At 45.9% G+C, this 12,548-nt stretch overlaps 2 protein-coding genes across 5 annotated transcripts in view; both read right to left on the bottom strand.

Moving 5' to 3' along the window:
- LOC137415872 (E3 ubiquitin/ISG15 ligase TRIM25) overlaps positions 1-12,548 on the bottom strand; it is a 732,877-nt gene that overhangs the window by 502,041 nt on the left and 218,288 nt on the right. The window lies entirely within an intron of this gene.
- LOC137418166 (uncharacterized) overlaps positions 1-12,548 on the bottom strand; it is a 56,891-nt gene that overhangs the window by 36,660 nt on the left and 7,683 nt on the right. The window contains exons 2-3 of the mRNA XM_078770231.1: positions 320-410; positions 111-239 (exon numbers count right to left, since the gene is read on the bottom strand). Of these exons, the coding sequence (XP_078626357.1) occupies positions 111-239; positions 320-410 (220 nt within the window). The remainder of the gene's footprint in view (positions 1-110; positions 240-319; positions 411-12,548) is intronic.

The following is a 12,548-nucleotide window of genomic DNA, read 5'->3' as shown; positions in this document are numbered from 1 at the left end:
GTGGACAAAAAAAAAAGAAAGAAGAATATGCAGGTATGGACTCCTTTGTTATGGTTGTGCTCAAACTTTGAGTAATCAAGTGTAAAAGAAAACTGAGTAGAATTGTTTACCTGAGTCACAAACACTGCATTGCCTGCACTTTGTCATGTTGTTGTCCTTGTCCATGTAAGTCCCCCTTTTACAAGCAAAGCACAATGATTTACTTCCAGGAACTTTGCAGGGCATGTACATGTGCCATCCTGTCAAGTACACAAGAAGTTAAAATTCCTGTAAAATGTTCTGACCATAAAATAACAGTGGAATTGAAATGAAGACTCACCAATGGGACACAATCCACAGCAAATCCCCTCATGACGAAGGAACTGATTTGCTGGACATGGAGATGAAGGTTCTGCTCGGAAACACAAACCCTGCAAACCCAAAACACACAAAACATAATTTATTTATTTTAATACATGTCGATGCTTATGAAAGAGCTACGACACAGAACAGATCAGGAAACAACATAAGAAAGGGAGCAAGGGAAAGGGGAAATGCAACAACGGAGGAAGAAAGTAGATCGAGACAGACAACCAGGGGATGCAGGTAACAATGAGCAGAAGGGGAAAAAAGCAAGGGAAAACAAGATGGATACATCAAAACTTTGGAAGCAATGGGAGGTCGTTTAATGGGTGTAGTAAAGATTATGCTTTTGCATGGGGGTGGTGAACCACTGTTTTGAAGACGTTGAGGGAAGAATGAGATTGAAGGGGTGTGTGGAAGGTGGTTCCACAGGTGGGGTGGGGGTGGGGGGGGGGGAAGAAATAAATGAGTGAAGGTGAACAGTAGTTCTGGAATTAGGTAGTTTCACTCGCAGGGGGTTGCTGGTGGACCGTGTGCGTCCTGCAGATACCTGGGTGGGGTTGGGGGGAGGGGCATGAAGAGGGAGTGGCAGAGCACAAAGATGGCAGAGTGTGCAAGACCAGAAATTATGCGGAATAATACAGAGAGATTCTGTCGGCGATGGCGAAGTGATAGGCCCATATACTCAGCTTCATCACGAGGGATTCCAATGATTGTGAAAGCCTTGGTTTTCACGGCATCAAACTAAGCAAGATGTGAGGCAGGGAAGCCAGCTCAGAAGGGATAGCAACATTCCAAGCTGCGGATGAAGGCCTTGTAGATGGATAGTAGCTCAGGTGTGCCATGGATAGATTTTGCATGGCAGAGGATGCCCAGTTGGCATCTGACTTTGGAGGCCTACTTTGAAATGTGGTTTGCCCAAGAGAGATAATGGCTGAGAATGAGACCCAAGAGTTTAAGTGACTGAACCTTTCAAGACACGGGAGGATTTGTCATACAGTCATTTCGGAGATAGGGAGACGGAGTGTGTGGGATTTCTCAGGATTGAAAGTTTTCCAAGTGTTTGACAAGATTGTGATTTAGTGACGGGCTGAGAAGATGGAAGCGGCTGCTGCCTATCTGTTAGAAGGATAAGCGATGACACGGCAGAGAGTGGAGTCATAAGCAAAAAGAGAAAGAGGTTTTTCCAGAGAGCCCTGCTCCCAGAGAGGATTTTCCAGGAGAGGAGAAGAAAGTGTTTTCCGTTAAGAGCCACACAATGGCTACAAGAGTGGAGTAAGTCACTACAGTCGGACCCTGACATTCACGAGGGATATGTTCTTGGAAAATGTCATGAATATCAGAACCGCGAATGTGAGGCCATTGTTTCAATGGGAAAAGGGGGGATGGGTTTCTGGCAGTTGCTAAATCATTGAAGATCCGCAAATGTCGAGGAAAATCCCACAAATTTGGAGGAAATTCCATGAATGTTGTGCTGCGCCATGGTTTTAATCGGGAAAAGCGGGATGGATATAGATTCCCAGCAGTTCCTGATTCATGACAAATGCCGTGAATGTGAGGACACCCCTCTAATGTGGACTGTTGTCGCAATCATCCATTTGATGCTTATTGATGGCATTTGGGGAGACATTTGCTAAAATGCTGCATAGTTGTCAACACTGAGAGAAGAAAAAGCGGTAGGACAGAAGGGATCCGTGGTGCGAGGGAAGAAAAAGGGATTCGGGAGTGAAGGGTCTCAGAGGTGTGTGTGCTCCCCTCTAATTATAGGAGGATTTTGTAATGTTAACCTTACATTTGTACATTCTAAAACACTCTTTTATGCAAAGTTGAAGCACAGTAATCATGTTTTTTCAGATAATTTAACCTTGTTTGTTTTATACATGTAACTGCTGAATATGTTTTTGTTTTGGACTTCAGATTGTGATAGAGGCCGAGGATGTACCTCTTTTTTAGAATGTACCAACTACCACATCCTCTTCAACCTCAATCACCCCTCCAGGTCTTCAAGACAGCTGTTCACCAGCATCTAATATCTTACCACATCAAAAACCTTGATCTTTTCTACCCTGGTTAACTGCCCTCTCTCTCTACTGTTCCTTTTGTCCTGTTGCAGCCTGATCCGTTCAGTGTACTAGTACTAGTTCTTCCACGAGCCTCGACTATGTATACAAAAAACAAAGTCCGTGAAATTTATAGTCATCTCCCTTGACATACCTCGTGCCTTTGATACGGTCTGGTACCCCACCCTGCTCTCCAAACTCTCCTCTTATGGTATCCATAGAAATCTCCACACATGGCTCGCAGACTTCCTCTCCTGTCGACGTCAACGTGTGGCTCTAAATGCAATTCTCTCACCTCCCACTCCCCGTCCAGGCTGGAGTTCCTCAAGCGAGTGTTCTGGGCGCTGTGCTTTTTTTGGTCTTCATCAATGATCAATCCGAGTCTCGGGAAAATCCTCTCTATCTCTTTGCTGATGACTCTACTCTCTGTCGCTCCATTCTTCATCCCTCAGATCGGCAGTCTGCAGCCTCCTCACTCTCTGCAGACCTGGACAAAATCACAGACTGGGCAAACAAGTGGAATATGTCTTTCAATCCTGACAAATCTCACACTCTTACGATGTCTCTCCGAAAAGACCGACTGGACAACCCTCCCATCCACTTTCTGAATAATCCTCTCCAAGAAGTTCTGTCACTCAAGCTTTTGGGTCTCACTATCTGCCATGATCTTTCCTGGGAAAACCACATTTCAAATCTGGCCTCCAAAGCCAGCCGCCGACTGGGCATCCTCCGCCGTGCGAAGTCCTTCCTTGGCATACCTGAGCTCCTCACCACATACAAGGCTTTCATCCACAGCTCAATGGAATACTGCTCTCCCCTCTGGGCTGGTGCTCCTGCCTCACACCTACCTCGGCTTCACGCGGTTGAAACCAAAGCATTGAGAATCATTGGAATCTCTCATGTTGAAGCTGTTTCTGAGGGTCTCTGTGTCTGTCTGTCTGTCTCTGTGTCTGTCTGTCTCTGTGTCTGTCTGTCTCTGTGTGTCTCTGTGTCTCTGTGTCTCTGTGTGTCTCTCTGTCTCTCTCTCTCTCTCTCTCTCTCTCTCTTCTCTCTCTTCTCTCTCTCTCTCTCTCTCTCTCTCTCTCTCTCTCTCTCTCTCTCTCTCCCCACTTTGCACAGCTGCCGCTCGCTTAGCACGCACGTGCGATTGCCACGTCTGTTGCTCAGTCACTGGCGGTACGTGCTGTGTCTCGTGTTGCTTTTTCCTTTCTTCCTACCTTTTGGTCCTTTCTGCTGTCCGAGTGTCGGTGTCCCTTTCTATCGTCTTGTCTACTGAGCGAGAGAGGGAGAGACAGCGCGGTTAGAGTTATCCGCTTTAGGTGGTTAACGGGATTTATTTATTTATTTCCCAGTTATTGTTGTTGTTGTTTATTGTCATTTATTTCGGCTTTATAAACCTTTGTACCATTTATTGGTTATTTTTTTCGTTTAGTTACTTCAAATGGCTAGCAAGAATAGTCGAAGTAATGCCGGTCGTGACACCGATGAGGGGTTAACAGATGAACACGGCATGCGTTTTGTCCCACCGGAAGATGTCTCGCTGGAGGAGACGCTCCTCGCAATCGGAGGATTGATCGGTTGTGAGAACATACGGGCAGCGTCCCGAATGCACCACAAGGTGGTTGTTTTCGTTTCACGTGTCCGTTTCGCACGCATCGTCGTGCAGAACGGACTCACCTTGGGCAATGACCAGTTTGTTCCGGTTTCGCCATGGAACACTCCGGCCTCGAAGGTAATACTATCAAACGTTCTACCGACGCTGTCTAATGAGGAATTTCTTCAGAAGCTCGGTCAGTACGGTACTGTGGTGTCGAGAATTATCCAAGCCTCCATTCGCACCACAGACGGGAAGCTTAAGCATATCGAAACGTTTAGACGGTTTTGTTATGTTGTTTTGAAGGATGGTTTGACGCAATTGAATGTCTCTCTCGTTTTTAAGTCGTCAAAACGTGAGCACAGGATTTTTGCGGCAACGGAGAGGTTGATTTGTTACGGGTGTGGTGTACATGGACACACTCGGCAGTATTGTCCTGATGGGGAGAAAACGTATGCCACAGCAGCCGGACCACCTCCCCCCGTGACCACTACGGATGATTCTATAGATGTTTCGCCTTCAGTGCGGGAATCTACATCGGACCATCAAGGTACGGCTAAGAGTGGTGCTGATGAGACCCATACGGATGTGCTTCGTGTAAGCGATGAGTCATCCATTACAGCTGGCCATCGTGCAACCGATGAGTCAGCAAATGTAAGGGAGAAGCCTCTACCTGTAGAGGGAATGTTTTGTGAGGAGCAGCAGATTGTCGATGCGGCGTCTCGGAAAAATTTGAAACGGTCACTTGTAAGTGCGAGGAATGAGGACAAAGGTGTTAAAGTGTTGGTGGTGCAGACAGGAAGCAGTTTAAACGATTCAGACAGTCCTTCACGTGAAGATCAGCAAGGTGGTGAAACTATGGCTGACATGATACCACCTGCTCAGGATGAAGGGGAACTTTTTCCTGAAGGTTGTAAATCAACCTGCGAAACCGAACAGCCTACTGATGACCATATCAATTCTAATGGGGAATGCAAAATACCCATTACTACTAATAAATACTCCTCCCCCCCCCCCCCCATTGCAATGATGCATGAGGATGAAGAGGATGAAGAACCTAAGGTAGATGGGGATGGAACAGGTGTTTCTGTACAGGTTCAGGAAGAACTCGTTACTAGCGTCACGGAGGGAATTCTAACTACAGAGACACTGATCGGCCATGAGGAACCAGTGGCAATGGTTGACAGGGCTCCCCCCCCCCCCCTCAGGAGGAAGAGCAGCCTTTGGAGATCTCAAAAGAAAATATTGTCAGATTTTTGAAGGAAACTTTCAGACAAAGGCATGTACGAATTAAGGATCATTTTCCTAATATCCAGGCCTTCCTTGCAGCCGCAAAACCTTTGCTGCAAAGGAGTGAGCATGTGGAAATCTCCGAACCTGAATTTCAGCGGCTGAGGAAATCCATCACGAAGGCAAACAAGGAATTAATTGAGGAAGAGGACTTCACCCCCCAGAAGAATCAACCATGGAACTAAATGTTGTATCCTTAAATATAAATGGGGGTCGTGCCCCCTTACGGAGGGTGCAAACCATTCAAGCGGTTGGAAAAGAAAAGGCTGACATTATTCTCTTACAAGAGACCCACGCTACTAGTGCTCAAGTAGCCGATTGGGGGAAACTTTTTAAAGGGCAATGGTGGCTAAGTGGGTTCCCTACACCTCGGGCCGGTGTTGCCATTTGCGTAAGTCACAAGATTTGTGCTCAACAGGTTTCATTTAAAGAAATCTATAAAGGGCACTTGATCTCCGTAGATTTTCTTTATAATACCCAAAAGATTATCGTAGTGAATGTTTATGCACCGTGTGACCCAATGGAGAGGAAAATTTTCTTTTCCACTCTGCGGGATTTTGTAAAAACTCTGGACCCAACAGCCTTTATCTGTATCGCGGGAGATTTTAATTGCACAATTTGTCCGTCAATTGATAGGAATGGTCATGAGCCTCATGTTGCCTCTACGAAAGCTCTAGAGGACACCATCAACATCTTTCGGTTTAAGGATGTGTGGAGATCACAACACCCACTCTCACGCTGTTATACATGGTGTAGATGCAATGATGGTATTATGTCAATGGCAAGGCTGGACAGATTCTATGTGAACAAGCCAATGTTGAATGTGGTGTCTGTCTCCAAAATTTTACCAACTGGATTCACAGACCACAGTTTAATCTCAATGTCCTTTAAGTTACCCTTTCCACCCGGTGGTAGTGCTTACTGGTCTTTGAATACTCGTCTCTTACATGACAAGGAATTTAATGAGGCCTTTCACGTCGTGTGGGAGAAAATTCGCTCCTCCAGACCTGAGTATGATAGTCTCCGGCTGTGGTGGGACATTGCAAAATCCCAAATTAAGAATTTCTGTCAACAATATAGTGCATACACCACCAAAATCTAATCAATATCAATCGATCAGTTAAAATCTGAAATTATATCGTTAGAACAGAATGTTGACGAGGTTGGGAGAGGTGCACGTGACCAACTAGTATGGGCAAAGAAAGCAGTGCTGGAGGAAGCGGTACGGCAACGGGCGATGGGTGCCTTGGTCCGAATGCGAATGAGCTATTTAACTCTGGACATGCCAAACAAAGAGTTCTTTAAGTTAGAGTCTTCCCTCAAAAGGTCACAACAAATTCATACTTTACTCACTCCCAATGGGTCGCTGTTGACCTCCCAGCAGGCGATCAGGTGTACTCTGAAAGGGTTCTATTCTAACTTGTATTCTCCTCAGAACGTGGACAATGAGGTGATACGAGAGTTAACTGCTGGGCTTCCGAGTGTCGAGGAGGATGAGCGATGCATGCTCGATTCCCCAATTTCGGCTGATGAACTTGAAGCAGCTGTGCGGAGCCTGAAAGATGGGAAAGCTTCTGGAATAGATGGCCTGCCCACAGAATTCTACAAGACCTTCTGGGCCCTTGTGGGACCTGACTTACTCGATGAAAGCATATGTGTCGGAGAACTTCCAATGTCTTGTCGATGAGCAGTCGTTTGTTTGCTACCAAAAGCTGGGAATCTTCAACTGGTTGATAACTGGCGACCTGTCTCCTTATTGTGTGTTGATTACAAGATTTTCTCTAAAGTACTTGCTAATCGTATGAAGACTGTGATCAGTTCAGTTATACACCCGGACCAGACCTATTGTGTGCCTGGAAAATCTATTTATGATAATATTTTTTTGGTAAGAGATATTATTTCATGCAATAAGTTCCTGCGTGATGATTTTGGGTTGCTGTTTCTTGATCAAACTAAGGCCTTCGATCGTGTTGACCACAAGTACCTTTTTTCTGTCCTGAAAGGAATGGGGTTTGGTGAAACTTTCACCTCTTATGTGAAACTCCTGTATACTAATACTCAATGTATGATGAAGATCAACAATAGGTTATGCTCTCCCTTTCCTTTCCAACGGGGTATTCGCCAAGGTTGCCCCCTCTCTGGGCTTTTATATATAGTCGCCCTTGAACCACTCCTTCGGTCTATTAGACAGCAAATACCTCAGGGAATGAGAAGTATAGAAGGAGCAGAATTTGTGCAGACGGCTTATGCTGATGATGTCTGTGTTTTGATTAGAAGCTCCAATGATGTCTCTGCTTTCCAACGTTGTATGCGAGATTTCTCTGCAGCCTCTTCCGGTGGGATCAATTGGAATAAAAGTACAGCATTATGGTGTGGCAAAGGCAATCTCTCTTGTGTATCACCACCCTCACTCCCACACAACCTGGTCTGGAGAACGGACGGGGTTAAATATCTTGGAGTGCATATCGGTAACGTGAAACAGAAATGAAAAATTGGGAAGGAGTGTTGGAGCAAATTATGCACAGATTGAAAGCATGGGAAGGACTGCTGAGGTCCATCTCCTATCGAGGCCGTACCCTTGTCATAAACAATCTGGTTGCAACAAAATTATGGCACAGAATTATTGCTTTACAGCCATCAAACCAACTAATTATGGCTACTCAGCGAATGCTAGTAAACTTCTTTTGGAGTGGCTACCATTGGCTGAGGCCTGAGATATTGTACTACCCCCGGAAGGAAGGTGGCCAGGGCATTGTTGATATCTCTGGTCGGGTTGTGGCCTTTCGGCTGCAGTCTCTGCAGAGACTACTGTTCGCTGAACAGCTGCCCTGGTGGCCCTTTGCATTTTTTCTGTTACAACAGGCTGGTAGACTGAGATATGATCGGCAGCTTCTTTTGATAGACCTCGAGCATATACATTTTGCCTCTCTTCCGAGATTCTATCAGAGTTTATTGGACACTTGGAAAAGGTTTGACGTCCACCGCTTCCTTGAGGGCTATAATTGTCGAATGTTCCTTCAAGAACCCCTTTTCTTCAATAACTTTTTTCCTGGTATCCCTCATAGCCATGCCCTGATTAAAAAATTCATCCAAGGAGGGATTAACAAAGTATGTGATCTGAGAGATTCATCTGGAGTTAAGTGGAAACCTGCTGGTTTGGTGGCAACCTCAGTTGGATCTCGGTCTGTCCGACTTGTAGACCAAGTTGTACGTATAGTCATTAGAAAATTTAGACAGTTAAACATCGGCTGGGAAGGTGTTGGTAACATTGAGGACTTTCGGTTAGGTTTCCCTGAAATCAAAGTGCTCCTTTCGTCTTCTCTTCAGCCGGAGATTGAACATACCCCCCCTTTTCATCTTGTAACTAAGATTGGAATCCGTGATCTCTCTCGACAAAATAAGAATGTACCCCTCTCGGGGAGAACACGAGTAGCTTTGTGGTCAGAGCGGTTAGGGTCGGGGTCTCCCTCTACCCCCCTTTGGCCTCACATGTACACCTTACCAATACATGGTGTGTTAGCGGACATACAATGGAGGTTAGCACACTGGGCGCTTCCCTCCAATATTTTTGTCCACCGTATTAACAGCTCACTGCCGGAAACTTGTCCTTTCTGTGACCAGAAGGAGGATTTGTTTCATGCTAATGTAGTGTCGTAGACTGACATCGCTTTTCTTGTTCCTTGAAAATCTTTTTCACCAATTGTCCTTCCCTTTCAATATGCATATGTTTATATTTGGTGTGTCTTTCAGGCCCACATGTAGAGATGTGGGTGTTCTTCTCAATTTTTTGGTTGCTGTTGCAAAATATGCGATATATAAATCTCGGAAAATTAAAATAAATAACGGCTATGGCTCTGATGCTATTTCTATTTTTAAAGGGTTTGTCTCAACACGACTCAAGCTAGAATTTGATTTCTTTGTCAGTAATGGAAACGTCCAACTTTTTGAGAGAAAGTGGTGTATTGGCAATGTTCTGTGCTCAGTCGATGATTCCAAAGTGGTAATTACTTTATAATTCCTGATTGATTTGACTTTTTTTCTTTGGAACTGATTGCATTGCATATATGTTTCTTCCTGTGTCCTTGAATACATTTCTCTCTCTCTCTCTTAGTTTTCCGCTTAATTTGCTCTTGATGTATTTATAGCTCTTGCATGAGCATTTCCTTTAAAATTGGTTGTGGTTTTGTTTGTGTCTTCCCCTTTGGTTTGTAAAATATATATATTTTGTATATTTGCTGGTTTCTTTTAAATACCCTTTGCTCTTTTTGTGGTGTCTTCATGATCCTTATGCAATTTCTTTAAACTGGTTGCTTTGTTTTTTTTTACAACTGCTTTGTGAAATGTGTTTTTTTTACAACTGCTTGTGAAATGGCTTTACATTGTTTATAATAAAAGGACACAAAAGTCAAAGTCTCTCTCTCTCTCTCTCTGTCGCCACCTATCGGCTGTCGGTGCGTTGGGTGTAGCGTCATGGCGGCTGTGAGCAACTGCTTGGTGTTTTGGTGAGTCCGTTGTGAGTTTTCCCCCCTCTCCTGCCCTCCCCTGCCCCCCCCTCCCTCTCCTTTTCCATCCTGTGTGCTTCGGCATTGTGTTTTCATCCGTTCTGCACCCTTGTCTTCGAGAGAGAGAGAGGATTGAGAGCGAGCCCATTTTGGGTGCGGCCTACTGGCTTTGACGACGCTTTGTAAGCCTTTTTTGTGCTTATAATGCACGTTTATTATTTACTTTAGTTCGGTTATTTAGGTTTGATACCTTCTTGTCCGGTTCGGACAAGGGGGGGGGGGGGGGGATTTCGCTGGTATGGCGAATACACGCTCTCGTTACGAGGCGTTCGAAAATTTAATGCGTAAGCATGCATTCGCATGTGTTCCGCCTGAAGGAGCTCCGGCTGAGGACATCATCCTTGCCGTGGGATCCATCATAGGTGACGGTAATGTTCGTGCGGCATCACGAATGAACCAGAAATTTGTTGTCTTCGTGTCAGAAGAAAAACTCGTTCATGACGTCGTTAGTACCGGTCTAACCATAGAAGGGGGTCATTATATTACGGTATCCCCTATGGATACGCCAGCTAGCAAGATAACAATATCCAACGTTCCACCGTTTATGCCAGGCGAGAAACTCCTATCCGTTCTGTCTCGTTATGGTAAAATTGTTTCCCGAATCTCAATGATTCTGCTCGGGTGTCTCAGCGATCGTGTTAAACACGTAATGAGCTTTAGGAGGCAGGTGTACATGATTCTCCCGGATCGCGGAGCCGATACAGGTTTAAATATATCCTTTAAAGTATCGTTGGATGATAGGGAATACCACATGTATGCTTCCTCAGCCTCCTTAACTTGCTTTAATTGTGGAGAATTCGGACACGTTAAAAGATTCTGTCCTAGGGCCTCTTGTCCGAAGTGTGGTGAACATAACGAAAGGGTTTGTAAAAAGGCCAATCCCTCCACCGCGCCTTGTGACACCCCGACCATGCTCGCTGACACCCGGACCGTATCTCCTGTTACCCCTACCGTACCTTCCGTCACCCGGACCGTATCTCCTGTCACCCCTACCGTACCTTCCGTCACCCGGACCGTACCCTCTGACACCCCGACCGCACCCTCGGACGCCCCTACCGCACCTTCGGACGCCCCGACCGTACCTTCTGACACCCGACCGTACCTTCTGACACCCCGACCGTACCTTCTGACACCCCGACCGTACCTTCTGACACCCCGACCGTACCTTCTGACACCCCGACCGTACCTTCTGACACCCCGACTGAGTCGTCTGTCACACCGGTGCTTTTCGATTCCAATGTGATGACACCCACCGATGTGACTGACACAACTAGCATTGCCCCCTTTCCCGAACCCATGAACGAAGAATCCATAGTGTATGCTAAAAAGCGAAGAGCACCAGCGCCAAGCAGTTTCGCTGGTGCTGCAAAGAAGGCGGTCATGGGCGGCACCAGTGCACATGTGTCCGAGTGTCCCTCTGACATTCCCTCACTAACTGAGTACATGAATACCGTTGTCAATGACACCAGTGAGTCTCATTATGTAAATGAGCCGAAAAATAACATTTGTACCTCTCACCTGGAAGTTTCCTAGTGCGAAACCTCCAGTGAAAGTATTACCATTTCCGAGCTGGGAAATGTTTTTCCGCTTGTCCCCCCTTTAAATACCGAGCAGACTAAGGATTCAATAAACGTTCCCACTGTACAAACGGGGCCGGCAAATCTGAGTTTGCTGGGATCTCAAACCCAAGCTCCGACCCCAGATACAAATATCCACCAAAGTGTTAACGAGTGCTCTCGGGAACACCTTGGGAAACTTGTGAAGGTGCCTCCAGACAAGACCGCGGGGGCAGCGGGTAATACCCCAGATCCTGACGACATGTTATCTGACGTGTCTGAGTCCGAAGATGACATTGAGGCAACCGCGCTGTCACAAGCGATGACAGGTCACTCGCAGGTATCCCCTCAACTCATTCTTACCTTCCTTAACGAAACGTATCGTCACCGCAACATTGTCATTAAAGACTATTTCCCTGACTTGGCTGCATTCATGTGCACCGCAAAGTCACTAATCAAAGCACGTGAGGATTTTGACCTGACGAAATCTCAATTCCACAGGTTAAGAAAGTTTGTTACCCGAGCAGGTACGGAGTGTTCCCAAGCACAGGGCGATTTCATTACCACGGAATGAAAAACATTTCCTTTGCGACCTTAAACATGAATGGTGGGGGTGCAAGTCACCTCCGTCAGGCCCAAGTCAAAAACCTGTTTGACCGTAAAAAGGCAAATGTTCTTTTACTACAAGAGACCCACATCACACCTAACGTGGAACATGACTGGTGCCAAACTTTCAAAGGGCAATGCTATTTTAGCAATCTGTCAGCCTCATCTGCTGGGGTTGGGTTTTTTCTAAAGCCAGGTCTAGCTTTTGAGTCTTGTCATTTTCAGGAAGTCATAAAAGGCCGGCTTATTTCCCTTCAGCTTGCACATCAAAACTTCCGTTGTACCATTTTCAATGTGTACGCACCTAGTGAGAGCAGGGACCGAAAGGCCTTCTTCACCTCCATGGTAAACCACCTGAAATCAGTTGATCTCGACCAATGTGTGTGCATTGGTGGTGACTTTAATTGCACCTTTAACCCTTCGAAGGATAGAAACTCTGCAGAACCCCACCCCGAGTCCCATGCGGACCTATCCCGTTTCTTTAAGACGGCCGGTCTACTGGATGTTTGGCGATTGCATCACCCCAACATAGTCCAGT

The sequence above is a fragment of the Myxine glutinosa genome, chromosome 1, assembly GCF_964187855.1.
Source record: "Myxine glutinosa chromosome 1, kmMyxGlut1.1, whole genome shotgun sequence".
NCBI lineage: Eukaryota > Metazoa > Chordata > Myxini > Myxiniformes > Myxinidae > Myxine > Myxine glutinosa.
The sequence above is the reverse complement of the archived record's forward strand: the minus strand, read 5'-3'. Positions and strand labels throughout refer to the sequence as shown.